Raw genomic sequence first — 15,421 nt, 5'->3', positions numbered from 1 at the left:
GATATTAAATAAAGCTAAGTGTCCTATCAATGAATTAACTATTGGAAAAATAAAACTACAATCAGTAGTTAAAATCTATTAACTGCATTTTAATATTCTTCCATCTTTTATAAAACAAACATTAGAATTTATGTCCAACCTCAAACTGTTTTGATTTGGAGATGCCAGTGTTGGACTGGGGTGTACAAAGTTAAAAATCGCACAACACCAGGTTATAGTCCAACAGGGTTAATTGGAAGCACACTAGCTTTCGGAGCGCTGCTCCTTCAGCAGGTGGTTGTGTGTGGTGACAACCACCTGAAGAAGGAGTGGCGCTCCAAAAGCTAGTGTGCTTCCAGTTAAACCTGTTGGACTATAACCTGGTGTTGTGATTTCTTTTTAACGCAAAGTGTTTATAATTGTCAATCAAACTATCAGGTGACAAGCACTCTGCTGTGATAGTGCAAAGTTTTGAAATTTATCATGTCAGACAAATTTTATTATGATAATCCGTAGGCATGTGTCAACAGACAGTGAAATAGTCAGCATTTTTTAAAAACACTTAACACAGCTTTTTGTGTTGTCAAGTATTTAAAGGGCATGAGTTTTAAATCCCTTGACAGCTTTCTTGATCTTTCGAATGAGTTTGTGTACATTTTATACAAGTTCATATCTGCTTTTAACATCATCAGAGGGCACTTTATCTCTTCCAAATGGAGCCTGACCTTGCCCAGAACCTCCCCAAAGTAGTCCAGCAGCTTTAGACCTTCACCTACCAGGTCAAAAATTCACAAGTCATGTCTTGCACATTCCATTTGCAAAAATATAATCAGCCTTTGGCAGCTGCACTTTCTCTTCGTTTGCTTCTGTGGACCATGAATATGGGAATTAGATTCCATCCCCATGATCCAGTCTCTCTTGTCCTGCCCATAAAATGGGAAATCTCACATTCAGGGATTATACATCCAAATTTGGCATTCGCTGTAATTTTTATAACAGAAGGCCTCTCCATCTAATAAATTTCTGAGGCCTTTTTAAAAAAAATTGAAGTCAGAGAAACAAGAGTCGGAAAACATTTGGGAGGGAAATCGTCAACACTGGAGATTGTCAGATGTTATATTACAGGTAGATGATTCTAAAGACAATTAATTTTAGAAGATTAGAAATATAGTGAAGTATGATGGCAATTTTACAATGTATCCATTAAAAATAATGTGACCAGGCATTGCCTCATGCTTTTTATGCATTGTTTAGTGGTTCAGTTTATAATGAGCATCTTAGCCTGGGAAGTGTGCACAACTTGAAGGCACATCTCTGTGCTTTCCTACAACTTGAGGGTCTTTCCAATGCAATTGTTTGGTGAGTACCCTGAAATCAGCAAAGAGTGACTGAGCTGTGTAGACTTAGTGTTCAGGAGTGACCCTTTTTCTGCTGAGTTAACTGACCTCAGTGGTGGTCCATGCCACTATTATAGAAGGAAATGTCAACTACGTTTCTGATCCTGATTGTTCAGTAATTCCTGCTGACCACATGTATATTGATCTGCAGTTGTGGGACATTGATCAACAAGAAATCTATTGGCATAAAAAGAAATAAGATGACTACTCGATCTTTTCAGTATCAATTGTGCTCATTTGTTTGAGTTAGTTCATTTTAACCTTTAAATTTAATAACCTTTTGTACTCCTCATATTCAATGACTATGACTTCCTGTTCCACTACTTAACAGTAGAATGTAACATTCTGTTGGCTTTGCTGAATATTATTTTTCATCGGTTTTGAGTAAACAGATACAAAAAAGCTCTCTTGGGTCTCTCAGCATTTTGTCTGGAGCATTTGGCTGTAATTTATTATCTGTCTCCTTCCATTTCAACACACTTTCTAGTTTGGTAGGTAAATTTGACCAATTTGCACTGGGTTTCTCAGTCAAATAATTTAACTGAGTTAGAAAACAATTATTGTTCAAAAACTTATTTCTGTGACACCCTTCTGAGTATTTCTTCTACCCCAATACAAGTCCTAAAATCTCGATTTAGTCTAGAGTCTAATGTTTTTTAGTTGAACTAATATCCTTTAATGCAGAAGTTTGTTAAATGACATTTAAAATTCATGAACAACAGTAAAGCTTATCACTTAAGACATTCATTTGTCAAAACAATGAAGAATTTTAGTCAAGCAGGATTTAGTTCTTGTGAATACATTAATTGTTTATTATCTGTATATCAACTTAGGTTCACTTATAGTTCCACTATATGCCTATTTGTCATCCTTTTTGAACATAGACTAACCTAACTTCATCTTCATTGTGACCCTATAATGACTGGTAACGTCTTGGATGTCATGTGAGATACAATCCAGCTCACATGCAGAATGTTTAAGACCTTTAAATGTTTTTAATATCACTAGTTATATTAATAATGGGCATTTGAGAGGGTGGGGTGATGGTTTGTTTGCGTTTTTACTATATTCTCAATCTGCTGCCCTAATGATTTTCATATTTTGGATAATAGCGGGATTGCTGCACAGTAACCAACATGGAGCAACATTTACAATATCGAGCCTGTCAAATGAACAGCCCACAGAAAGTATAGAAGCTCCACAGAAGAGTGCAATGATATCAAGTGTTGATAACACTGTCAAAAAAACTGAACATTGGAATACTCTTTATTTGAATGAGGATACTGATATTGGCAATGAGGGAGACAATGAAATGTCTCAGGATGTCGCGCTAAACACCACAAATTCAGTTTCTACTGGTAACCAAATCAACTGTACAAAAAGTGCAATTCAGGACTTCACCGATGTTAGCGCTTCCTCCTTGCAAAAGATTGTTCATCCAGATAATGTAAAAATGCTAACAAGGTCAAAGTGTTCTAAAAAAGAAAATGATGATATTCAAGAGTGTAAGAATTTATGTAATATCTTGCTGACATCACCAAAGATCAATATACCAAGGAGACGAGGACCAGAAGTAGTAGAATCAACACCTGAGGATACTAATGGTCTGGAAAGTAAAATGGTAAGCAAAATAAAAAGGTGAACATATAGGTTGACTGTTTAAAGAATTTTATACAAATGTAGAAGCTTTTCTGTTGTTGATTATTGAAATGTATGCATTTCATAAGAAATTGGTGTAACATTAAAACTGCATATATTGCTGTCATATTTAAAAAAATAAAATTTAGGGTTTTGCAATTAGAGAATAAACTGTACAAGTTCACTCATTTTACTTCCAATTTAAGATTTATATGTAAAACTTACGTGACACTCATTATCGTAGAATATGTGTAACTAAATACTGAACAGGGCTAGGTAGATTATAATGTTAATATCATGGTTACTTTTCAACTGAAACACTTCTGTTGCATTTTACAAGATTTTCTGATGACGGTGCCATCCAAAAAGAGTAACTCTTTTGCATCAAAATCTCACTATTTGATAAACATGGAAGGCCTGACATTGCTAAGTGTGTGCCTGGACAAATATCATCATTATAGACTGCTTTACTAGAGTAGACTTATTCTTGGGACCTCTTTATGGATTGAACATGAATGAATAGATCAGACATCATGCTCCTTAGCTATTGTTTGCTCCTCTGTCAGAGTTGCAAATGAGTTGAAATTGTAAGCACAGTTTAAATTGTTCTATCCATCTCCCAAATTTTCTTGGATTATGGTTTTATGAACTCTGGACAACTATTCAAATAGCTATTTTAATTTGGGGTCAGACAATGAATAATGACACATCATTCAATGGTGGGAGAATTGAACCAAATATTGTCCTTATTTTTCAAACTTTTTAGCTAGCCTGAGTAACAACAAATAATGAAAGCTGAAATATGAGCTATTAAAATTCCATTATTGGAAACAGAAATGCTAGAAGTACTCAACAGTTTAGGCAATATTCTCAGAGAGAAGCAAATAGTGGCTTGACCTAGAATATTTCCAGAATATTGTACTTTGTTTCCAATATATACCAACATACAAATTAGAATCCGTTTAGTCATTGAACCTTTTCTGCCATTCACAGCATTCAGGTACAACAGGCAGTGATGAAGGTAAATGGAATATTAGCCTTCATAGTGAGAGTATTCAAGTGCAGGAGCAGGTTTGTCTTGCTGGAATTGCAAAGGGCCTTGGTGAGAATATAGCACAGGAACGGGTTCTTCGGTCTGCCATGAATGTGCCAACCGTGATATTATTCTAAAATGTGTCCCATCTGACAGCACATAGCTTGTATCCTATTATCCTTTGCATGTTTATGTTTATTGATTAAATGCCTCGTAAACTTGCTTCCGTATCTGCTTCTACCACCTCCCCTGCCAGTGCGTTCCAAGCACTTCCTGTTGAGAAAGAAACTTGCCTTGCACGTCTCCTTTAAATTTTTCCCCCTCTCACTTTAAACCTATGCCCCTAGTATTTGACATTTCGCTTGGAAAAAGGCTTTGGCTATCCAGTCTGATCATGCCTATCATAATTTTATATACTTCTATCATGCCACCCCTCAGGTTCCAACATTCTAGCAAAAACAATCCCAGTTTGTCCAATTTCTCCTATAGATAAATTCAGTCAAGCAACATCCTGGGAAATCTCTATGCATCCTCTCCAAAGCCTCTACATCCTCCTTATAATGCAACGACCAGAACAGCACACAGTACTCCAAATATGGCCAAACCAATATCTTATACAGTTGTAACATGATTTGCCAACTTTTATATTCAATACTCCAAATGATGGAGACAGGAATGCTGTATGCTTCCTTTACTGCCTTATTCACTTGAGTTGTCACTTTTGGGGAGCTATCGGCTTGGACCCCAAGACCCTTCTCTACATCAATGTTCCTAAAGTTTCATGATTTGGAGGTGCCAGTATTGGACTGGGGTGGACAAAATTAAAACTCTCACAACACCATGTTATAGTCCAACAGATTTATTTGGAATCACTAGCTTTCTAAGCGCTGCTTTCTCTTCAAGTTCTTGTGTAACAGAATCATAAGACACAGACTTTATAGCACCAGGATTGCAGTGTCATGGAATGAAATATTAAACAAATTTAGCTTAAGTTTTTCATCCTTTGGAATGATCATATTAGTTTCAGTTCCTTCATATGTAAATTCCAGAACTTTTTTAAAGTTACATTTTCAAGATAGCTTTTAACAATAGGTGTCACCTTAGCTCAGATAATGCATTGGAGGTGTGAATTTAAAGTCTGTCTGTGTCCCAATGTTAGGTCAGACTGATTCTATTTCTAAAGTGGGGGTTACAGAATCTTACATGGATTTATGTAGTTTTTGAGCAAAATAAAAAGTAATTCTGCAAGTACAAATTGTGTATGTATGCGCGCGTGCACACGCAGGGGAGACAATGTGTGTGTGTGTGTGTATATGTGTCTGTATTGGGTGTAATGGGGTACAAGTCTGAGAGAGGGTGAGTGTGGAGTTGTGTGTGTGAGCGAGCATAAGAAAGAGACTTTGTGTATGAGAAAGGGTCTGGAGGAGTGTGTGTGTGTCTGTCTGTGTCTGAGAGCGTGTATAGTAACCTGTAGTGTTCCATGAACCCAAGGTCCCAATTGAGACCATCACCATAGGTACCAAAATTGGCTGTCAGCCTCTGCTCAGCCTCTTTGCACTGTTGCCTATCCCGAAGTCTGCCTTGGAGGATGGTCACCCAAAGATTTGAGGCTGAATGTCCTGGACCGCTGAAGTGTTCCCCGACTGGGAGGGAACACTCCTGGCTGGTGATTGTTGTGCGGTGTCTATTCATCCATTGCAGTAGCCTCTGCTCCTACTCACCAATGTACCATGCCTCAAGGCATTCTTGCCTGCAGCATATGAGATAAGCAACATTGGTCAAGTCACATGAGTACCTGCTGTGTACCTGGTGGGTGGTGTCCCCATGCATGGTGGTGATATGTATCGAAACTCTGACACACCTTGCAGTGTTGTATGACAGGGTTGTATGGTGTTTTCCTGAAGGCCAGGCAGTTTGCTGTTTAAGGTTTGGCAGTTGTTTAAAGGTGAGAAGGGGAGGTGTCGGGTAGGTTTTGGCAAGGTGCTCATCCTCATCGATAATGTGTTGTAGGCCACGAAGTACATGGTGTAGTTTTTCAGCTCCTGGGAAGTACTAGACAACGAAGGATACCTTATTGGTTGCAGCTCGTGTCTGTCTCCTGAGGAGGTCATTACAGTTTCTCATTTTTGGAACTAGTGGTCAATGAGTTGAGCATTATACCCCATTCTTACGAGAGTGTCCTTGGTACATCCAAGTACACCAGCATTCCCCATAACGACGGCATTGCGGCAACAGCCTCAGTACTCAATATCAACTCATCCGCTTCATCCTCGACGACAACATTTTCACCTTTGACAACCAGTTCTTCATCCAGACACATGGAACAGCCATGGGGACTACATTTGTACCCCAATATGCCAACATTTTCATGCACAGATTTGAACAAGACTTCTTTTCTGCACAGGACCTCAAACCAACACTATGGGCGGCATGGTGGCACAGTGGTTAGCACTGCTGCCTCACAGCGTCAGAGACCCGGGTTCAATTCCCGCCTCAGGCGACTGACTGTGTGGAGTTTGCACATTCTCCCCATGTCTGTGTGGGTTTCCTCCGGGTGCTCCGGTTTCCTCCCACAGTCCAAAGATGTGCAGGTCAGGTGAATTAGCCATGCTAAATTGTCTGTAGTGTTAGGTAAGGGGTAAATGTAGGGTTATGGGTGGGTTGCGCTTCGGCGGGTCGGTGTGGACTTGTTGGGCCGAAGGGCCTGTTTCCACACTGTAAGTAATCTAATCTATACACCAGATATATTGACAACATTTTCTTCCTCTAGACCTATGGTGAGGAGTCACTGAAACAACTATACAGTGATATCAATGAGTTTCATCCAACTATCAAACTCACTGTGGACTACTCCTTCGTATCTGTCTCATTCTTGGACACATGCATCTCCATCAAGAATGGTCACCTCAGCACCTCATTGTACTCCAAACCCACAGATAACCTCACTATGCTACACTTCTGTAGTTTCCACCCGAAACATATTAAAACAGCTATCCCCTACGGACAAGCCCTATGCATACAAAGGATCTTTTCAGATGAGGAGGTATGTGATAGACGCTTGGAAATACTCAAGAATGCTCTCATAAGGAGGGGATACGATGCTCAACTCATCGACCACCAGTTCGAAGTGCTGCAGCAAGAAACCGTAATGACCTCCTCAGGAGACAGTCACGGGCTGCTACCAATAAGGTACCCTCCATTGTCCAGTACTTCCCAGGAGTCGAAAAACTACGCCATGTTCTTTGTGGCCTACAGCACATTGAGGATGAGCACCTTGCCGAAACCTACCCGACACCTCCCCCTCACCTATAAACAACCGCCAAACCTTAAGCAGATCATTGTTTGCAGCAAACTGCCTGGCCTTCAGGCCAACACCATACAACCCTGTCACGGCAGACGCTGCAAGATGTGTCAGAGTTTCGCCACAGATACCCCCATGTACATGGCAGGTACTCATGTGACTTGTCCAATGTTGTCTATCTCATACGTGGCAGGCAAGGATGCCCTGAGGCATGGTACATTGGCAAGACCGAACAGAGGCTACGGCAACAGATGAACAAACACCAGTCAGGAGTGTTCCCTCCCAGTCAGGGAATACCTCAGCGGTCTGGACATTCAACCTTGGACCTTTGGGTGACCATCCTCCAAGGCGGACTACGGAACAAGCAACACTACAAAGTGGACAAGCAGAAACTGACTGCCAAGTTTGCTTCTCATGGAGATGGCCTCAACTCAGACCTTGGGTTCATGTCACACTACAGAGAGACCCACACACTCATGCAGACCCTTTTTCCTACATAAGCTCTCTCTCATTTCCTCACACGTACACTCCGACACACTCACCCATACATGCACCCTCTCACAGACTTGTATCCCATTACACTTTCACATTGATATACACTGTCACAGACACTTACCCCCACACAAACTCCCACATGCATGCACACACACTCAGTCTCCCCTACACACAAACATAAAAGTTTGTGGGGTTAATTTGTATTTGCAGAATTACTTTTTTATTTTGCTCAAAGACTGCATAAATCCATGTAAGATTCTGTAACTCCCATTTTAGAAATAGAATCAGTCTGACCTAATATTGGGACACAGACACACTTCACACTTTCAATGCATTATCTGAGCTGAGGTGGCACCTATTGTTTAAAAGATATCTTGACAATGTAACTTTTTAAAAGTTCTGGAATTTAAATATGAAGAAACCAAAACTAACATGGTCATTCTAAAGGATAAAAGACTTAAGCCAAATTTGTTTAATATTACATTCCATGTCACTGCAATCCTGGTGCTGTAAAGTCTGTATGTTATGATTCTGCTCCACAACCACCCGATGAAGAAGTGGCGCTTCAAAAACTAGTGATTCCAAATAAACCTGTTGGACTATTAACCTGGTGTTGTGATTTTAACCTAAAGTTTCAGTCGTTTACAGTATACTTTCCTCTTGTATATGACCTCCCAAAATGCATCACCTCACATTTGTTCTGATTTAACTCCATCTGCCCTTTTTTCTGCCTAACTTTCTGCTAAAAATATTTGATATCCTTCCTGACTATCCACAACTTCACTCAGTTTCATGTCATCTGTGAACTTACTAATCAGACTACCACATTTGCATCTAAACAATTTATATATACTGCAAACAACAGAAGTCCCAACAACAATCCTTGCAGAAAATGGATGTTCTCACACTTCCTGTTGGAAAAACACCCATCCGAAACGACCCTCTATCTTCTATGGTCAAGCCAATTTTGTATCCAATTTGTCAGCACGTCTTGGGTTCCTTGCAATTTGACCTTCTGGACCAGCCCACCTTGAGGGACCCTGTCAAATGCTTTTGTAAAGTCCATGTAGGCAATATTAACTGCCATGCTCTCATCAATCATTATCTTCACTTTCTTGAAAAAACTCTCAAGTTTGAGAGACAAGACATCCCCAGCATAAAGGCATATTGACCATCCCTAATAACTTCATTCTTCTCCAAGTGCTATACCTAAGAATCTCCTCCCATAATTTCCCTAACAGTTATGTAAGGGTCACCAGCCTATAATTTCCTGGGTTATCCCTGTTGTCCTTCTTGAATAAAGGAACAACATTGGCTAATCTTCAATGTTCTAGAACCTTGTCTGTAACTAAAAAGGATACCAAGATCCCTGTCAAGACTCCAACAATCTCCTCCCTTGCCTTCTTCAATATTTTGAGATAGATCCCATTCGGCCCATTATGCAGCTTAATGTTTCTCAAAACACCCAACACCTCCCACTTACTATCAACATACCCCTGTCTAAACTTGCCATCATCTATGTATTTCTCCTTGGTGTATACCAATTTGAAATACTTAAGGACCTCATCCAATTCCTCTTGCTCCACACATAAATTCCCTCCTTTGTTCTTGAGTGGGCCTACTTTTCTCCAAGTTACACTCTTGCTCATACTTTACGTATAAATGCCTTTAGAGTCTCCTTAATTTGGTTATATTGAATGGCGGAGTAGTCGTGAAGGGCTGAATGCCTACTCCTATTTTCTATGTCTCCATAGCTGATACGACTGTAACCTCAACACCACATTTTCACCTACCTCAAATAATCTTTGATTCCCTTGTTAGATTGCTTGGAGTTACAGTTTTTATTAGCCTTACATTACTAAAAGTTTAACAGCACCTTCATTGCACATGAGTTAAAGTTTCCATTTTAATACTAGAATCCAAAAAGAAAATTAGCTATTCAAATAGTATGTGTAATCTTAAAGGCGAATCTTTCAAAATAAATTCAGAGGGAGTAGGGTTATGATAGTGAGTAGTTTGCATCAAAGCTGGGTGATATGCAAATAAGCGTAATTTAAAAGTTACTTATGAATAGGGAAGACAAAGTCTGTTTATAATGAGCATAATTCAACATTAGGGGAAAGAATGGCCCCGTGGTATTACTGCTAGACTATTAATCTTGAAATCCAGATAATGTTCTGGGAGCCTGAATTTGAAACCTGCAATGGGGCAAACAGTGAAATTTGAATTCAATAAAAATTTGGAATTAGGATTTTACGATGATCATTATTGATTGTTGGAAAAACCTCAGATTCACTAATGTTCCTTAAGGAATGAAACTGTTGTCCTTACCTGGTCTGGCCTTCATGTGACTCTAGACTCAGCAATGTGGTTAGCTCTTAACTGCCTTCTGAACAATTGGGGATGGGCAATAAATGCTGGTTTAGCCAGCAACACCAACACAAAAATAAATTTCACACCACAATTGGTACCTATTTCAATATTCTACCAGGTTTTCTGAAATCAATCTTTGTGTATAAATCATCAGGAGGTTTTAGGATGGCAACACTATTCAATAAGAGCAGTACTAGAAACGCACATTAACTAACTAGTAACCTACAATATCTAGGATTTAAATAATTGAGATGTCAGCCCACCAGCAGCAGATGGTCAATGGATAATACTGGTTAGGTGTTTTTAGAGAAATCTTTTAAGCTCTGAATAACTTCAATATTTAGCAATTATTATTATCTTGTTGACAAATATTTTTGTCTTAGATTATTTAACTTTGTATCACTCTTTGTTTTAAATATACAGGAAAAAAGGATTACTCTCACCAAATGGATCATCCAACAGATAAAAGGCAGCAATGAGATTTGTGTAGAAGGAAAAAGGTAATTTCCTTTACGTTTAAAAAATAGAGAAAGAAATCTTTTAAAAGTACTTCTCCTGTTTTCTTGTCCTATTGCCATTTTTAACCCCCTCATCCTGAAGTGGCTTACTGCTTTTCATGAACTATTGATAATGTGCAAAACATTTTTAGCCAAGTGGTTGGGATCTGGAAGGCAGATTCCGAGAGAAGATGGTCAAAGTGGTTACAATCGGGCTTTAATTTGATAAACACCTGAAGATGAAAATATGTAGGGCTATAGAGAAAGAGTATGATAGTGGGATAAGCTGAATTTGCTCTTGCAAGCACAAACACATTGGGCTAATGGCCCCATTCTGTGCTGTAACCATTCTATGCGAGAGTGTAAATATTGTCAACGAGTTGTTCAAATCAAAATAATTTAGTGGACCTCCAAGAGACAGTGATTATTGTTATTAATCAGCACCAGGTGTTGTAGCCAGTTTCCCCTAATCCAGGGTAGTGATGTAATTTTGATGCTCCTCCTGTTCCAATGAGTTAATGTTGCTTTCACATTAAATTTAAGAACTCTGATTTATTTGTGTGGCGAAGTTAGACATTAATGTAATTAATAAGATGAGTAAATGATTGCATGTTTTTACTTCCTAGGCAAAAACACTCAAATAGTTGTACAGTAAAATACAGGTAAAAATAGAATAATTATTTCATTTAAAGAAACTGAAGGAGCTGATGTCAGAAAAAAACACTGACAAGGAATTTCCTCAGAATTGTTCCCATTTCTCCAATGTTCCTTCACAAGAAACACAATAGTTATATCTGAAACCTATTTGGATGTCCATTTTTTTTTCCCTACAGAGGTAGGAAGGAATGCCAGTAACAACACTAGGTGTGCCTAAAAGTGAGCTGTCAGCCTGGTGAAGCTACCAAACAGGACTATTTGCATGCCAAACATCAAAAGCAGAAATTGCTAGACAGAATGAAGTGACCCCACAAAGAATGGGTTATATCTAAGCTCTAAAGTCCTTTTCATATCCAGTGGTGAATGGTGATAACAATTAAACAACTCTCTACAGGATGAGGCTCCATAAATAACCTCAATCTCCACGATTGAAGAGCCCAGTACATCAGTGCAAAAGATATGGCTGAAACACTTGCAGTAATTTTTAGCCAGACGTGTTATCTCTGCCTTCTCGAGTGGTCCCTAGAAATACAGGTGCCAGTCTTCAGCCAATTCAATTCTGACCTCATTACAGCCTTGGTTCAAACAAAAATGTTAAATTCCAGACGTGAGGTAACATTAAAACCACATTCGACCGAGTGTGGCGTTCAGGAGAGACAGTTACCTGGTTAAGTTTTCTTGCTTCCATAGGGAAAAGATTGGAGAAAGATGCAAATTAGGAGACAAGGCAGCTCCCTGTTGCATTTCATCTCCTAGTGACACATTGCTGGAGTAGTTTAGGAATTGCGTCAGCTGCCTTCTCCACAAAAGCAAGCAATTAGTTAGGACACTTCATATTTCATTTGGGAGCAATTTTACAATGGCATTGATATTTTCCCTCCATTTAGTGTGACTCCTGCTGTATGCAGATATTGCAGTTCTATCAAGGTAATCTCCTGGTGGCATGTTGGGTGGTTATCAGAGACGGGAACTCTGTGCCTCAATAATATGTTTGTTGAAATGAAAGACCAGAACCACAAAAGATTACAACTCTGGTGTAGAAGTTGCCCCACTATTTCAATTGTCCTGCTAGCTTCAGGCTTTATTTGAGGGCCGAAATGCAAACAACCAAGAGCACTACTCGCTTGAGACATGCTTGACTTCTTCTGCATCCAATAACAGCATCCATGCCTCCTGATGGAGCCACTGACCTGACAGTGCTACATGCTCTCTTATTGGGCCTACTGCTCAGGCTGTCACGAAGTGTTCGGAAAAAAATATCAACAAGGAGGTGACCAATTAAAAGACAAAATGGGTGGGCTTTGTACTCCTCCTAAAAGGTATTTTAGGTCAATAAGCTTGTGTCAGAATTGGGATTGGATTCATAGTTGGTTAATTTGTACAATGTATCTGGAACTACATTTTTAGGTTCTTCAACTGGATATTAAAACACTATGTATGTGTTCCCAAACAGAGATACTGATGGAATATACTGGCATAGTAATGTAATTGCTGAACGAATTAAACAAACTGAAGTGAAATCTATCACTGGTTCAATTTATGTTCTGAAAGGACCTTTGGATTATGTTGCAATGAAAAACCAGGGTAAGTAGACTAATAACTAAGTTAAGACAAAAAGCAGAGACTGCATGCAGGTTTGTTATTCAAATGGCAGAAAATAAGAAGTGGTGTTCCAAAAGGGTAATTGTACATTAGTAAGCTTGTAAAGTGGTTAAATAATTTGCAATTAGAGTTCAATATGAATAGGAAGAATAGAAACATCATTTATTATATTGCCCAGATTTAAGAAAGAATACTGAAGAAAGGCAAACACAAAACTTTAGTTGGGAATGAAATGAAAAGTAGGCAAGTAGTGTTAAATCTAAATGCAGCATACAGTTTTAGTTGCCATATTATTAAAAAAAAGATCCAGACATACTAGAGACGGTACAGAGGAAATTTATTATGGTGACACCAGAAATGTATGCATGTTCTTACAATATGGAGACAGACAGCCAAATCAAATTTACTGTAAAAGTAGAATACTCAGTGATGCTCAAAATTGACCCCACTAATTCTGAGCCTGACCTTTTGAATAACCAAAACTAGATGTTGTGAATAATCGACTACAGCAGAGCAAGGTGAAACAATAAGTTAATCTAATTAATATCTGATTTAAACCCAGTAACCCTTTTTCATAAACAAAACAAAAAATGCTGGAAACATTCAGCAAGTCTGGCAGCATCTGTGAAGAGAAAGCAGACTAAACATTGCAGGTTCAATAACTCTTCCTCAGAACTAACTGACTTCCAGCATTTGCAGTTCTTTGATTTTTTTTTTGTTTTGTTTAGTCATACTTGTGTGTGAATGGGGCTGAAAACAAAAGATATACAAATAAACATGGTAAACGGGTACATTTTAAAAAAAGAAAAAATAACAAACTAGCCCAATTACTTCAGCAGCTTTGAAGATGTGTCATTTGACAGTACATAGGTTTATCTCTTGATTGTCTTCAGAAAGTCATCGATCAATGCCACTGTAATGACTGAAATGGGGCGTATGGGGTGATGATTGAGATAGCAATGAGTTGCATCGTTGTTAGGGCTGGTGCATGTGGGAGAAAGCTGGTGTGGTGTTCCAAGAGATTGAGGAGGCAACTTGTAGGGCATGCAGCATTAGTGGTGTGGAGGGTTGAATGGGTTGGGTGACAGTGAGAGAGGTGTGGAAATAAGGAAGCGTGAAGTAGTGAGAGTGGTAGAGTGTGAACCGCAATGAGAATTGGGGAAATGGCAGAGAGCACCCAAATGTGAGATAGCAGAGACCAGAGCGTGGTGGAGCAGGGAAGCAATTGACGTTCTTTCTGCATGGCTGGATGTTCCTCCACACCCTGGAAGTGGTACCTACATGGGTGATGACCTCCGACAACATTGACATGGTCTAATAGCATGGCTTTTTTTTGCCAGTTTTCAAGAATAGCACTCCTTTCCTTTGCACTACCCCATCCCCTCAGGAACTCCAGGTCCCTGACAGGGAAGTTTCAGAATACAAATGCTCATCCAGATGCACAGAAACATTTTAAAGAAGGTGCACATGCAAGGGGTGCCAGTGTTTTGGTTATCTGTTGAGGGGTAAGCTATTTTGGGCGCCGAATGTGGAATGATGCAGCAAAATTGGACTTGAGAAATATCATTAGGTTGGAATAAGTAGTTAATACAGTGGGTTTGGTAAAATGCAGTAAGAAAACATTCTCACCAAACCTTCCAAAAAACTTGTGCAACTTGAACTTAGCCAAAATAAGTTTGATTCAGCCCCATCTTTGAGCTATGAGGTCTAGTTCATAGTGAGGAGACTCTCTTAGTCTGCCTATATTACAATTTATAAGTTAATAAAAGCCAATTCAGATTGGTAACTAAATACTTTATATACTTAAATATGCAAAATGTCAACACACTTAATTCCAGCAATGGTATATTTTATTCCCTTTCTCCTTTCAACCCTTGATTAGCCCTTTGTCTATAATATTTCCTTGTCAACTTAAATGACCATGAAAAAAATGTTATTAGATTTATTCCTTTTAACTGTGTTTTTTCTTTGAAACAGGATTCTCTAATTCCATTTTAAAACATTTTTTTCTGGGTTTTCCATTGCATTGGAAGGAGTATATTGAAGAATTCTTTAAAAGGAGGTATGTCAGTCTTCCTTTTCTATACTGTAGTTGGTTTTGATTTGAATTGCTATGGTCTAGTCCAAGATTATCAAGTTGGGTTGCGAAGACTTTTAAGGAAACAATCTTTACAGAATATATTGCTCATTATCTCTCAGTCACATTCCTTGCAACCCAATACAATTGTCATTTTTATTGTCTGTTGCTTCGTGTGTATTTGGTAAATATTGAAAAATCGCTGAGAAATATCCTCCCAGCGCTCAGATTAGACATGAGTTCAGTAATTTTCCTTTGTCAAAGATAAGACTATTTAAAGAAGGTTCTGAAATATCTTTACTATCACTTCCCCCATTCTGCACATTGTAACAGATTCCAAGGCCATAACAATAAAGTGAATTAATTTTAAAA

At 38.8% G+C, this 15,421-nt stretch overlaps 2 protein-coding genes across 8 annotated transcripts in view; one reads left to right on the top strand and one right to left on the bottom strand.

Moving 5' to 3' along the window:
* Window positions 1–15,421, bottom strand: part of LOC140476211 (uncharacterized) — a 108,431-nt gene that overhangs the window by 53,902 nt on the left and 39,108 nt on the right. The gene's annotated exons all lie outside the window — the stretch shown is intronic.
* Window positions 1–15,421, top strand: part of mis18bp1 (MIS18 binding protein 1) — an 86,949-nt gene that overhangs the window by 37,645 nt on the left and 33,883 nt on the right. For all 7 annotated transcript variants that reach the window (XR_011960431.1, XM_072568444.1, XM_072568449.1 and 4 more), the window contains 4 exons: window positions 2,489–2,997; window positions 10,640–10,716; window positions 12,824–12,954; window positions 14,950–15,034. Coding sequence is in view for 6 of the 7 variants with exons in the window: in XM_072568444.1 (XP_072424545.1) it covers window positions 2,489–2,997; window positions 10,640–10,716; window positions 12,824–12,954; window positions 14,950–15,034 (802 nt within the window). In the remaining variant the exon portion in view is untranslated. The remainder of the gene's footprint in view (window positions 1–2,488; window positions 2,998–10,639; window positions 10,717–12,823; window positions 12,955–14,949; window positions 15,035–15,421) is intronic.

Source organism: Chiloscyllium punctatum, chromosome 4 (assembly GCF_047496795.1).
Source record: "Chiloscyllium punctatum isolate Juve2018m chromosome 4, sChiPun1.3, whole genome shotgun sequence".
Taxonomy (NCBI): domain Eukaryota; kingdom Metazoa; phylum Chordata; class Chondrichthyes; order Orectolobiformes; family Hemiscylliidae; genus Chiloscyllium; species Chiloscyllium punctatum.
The sequence above is the reverse complement of the archived record's forward strand: the minus strand, read 5'-3'. Positions and strand labels throughout refer to the sequence as shown.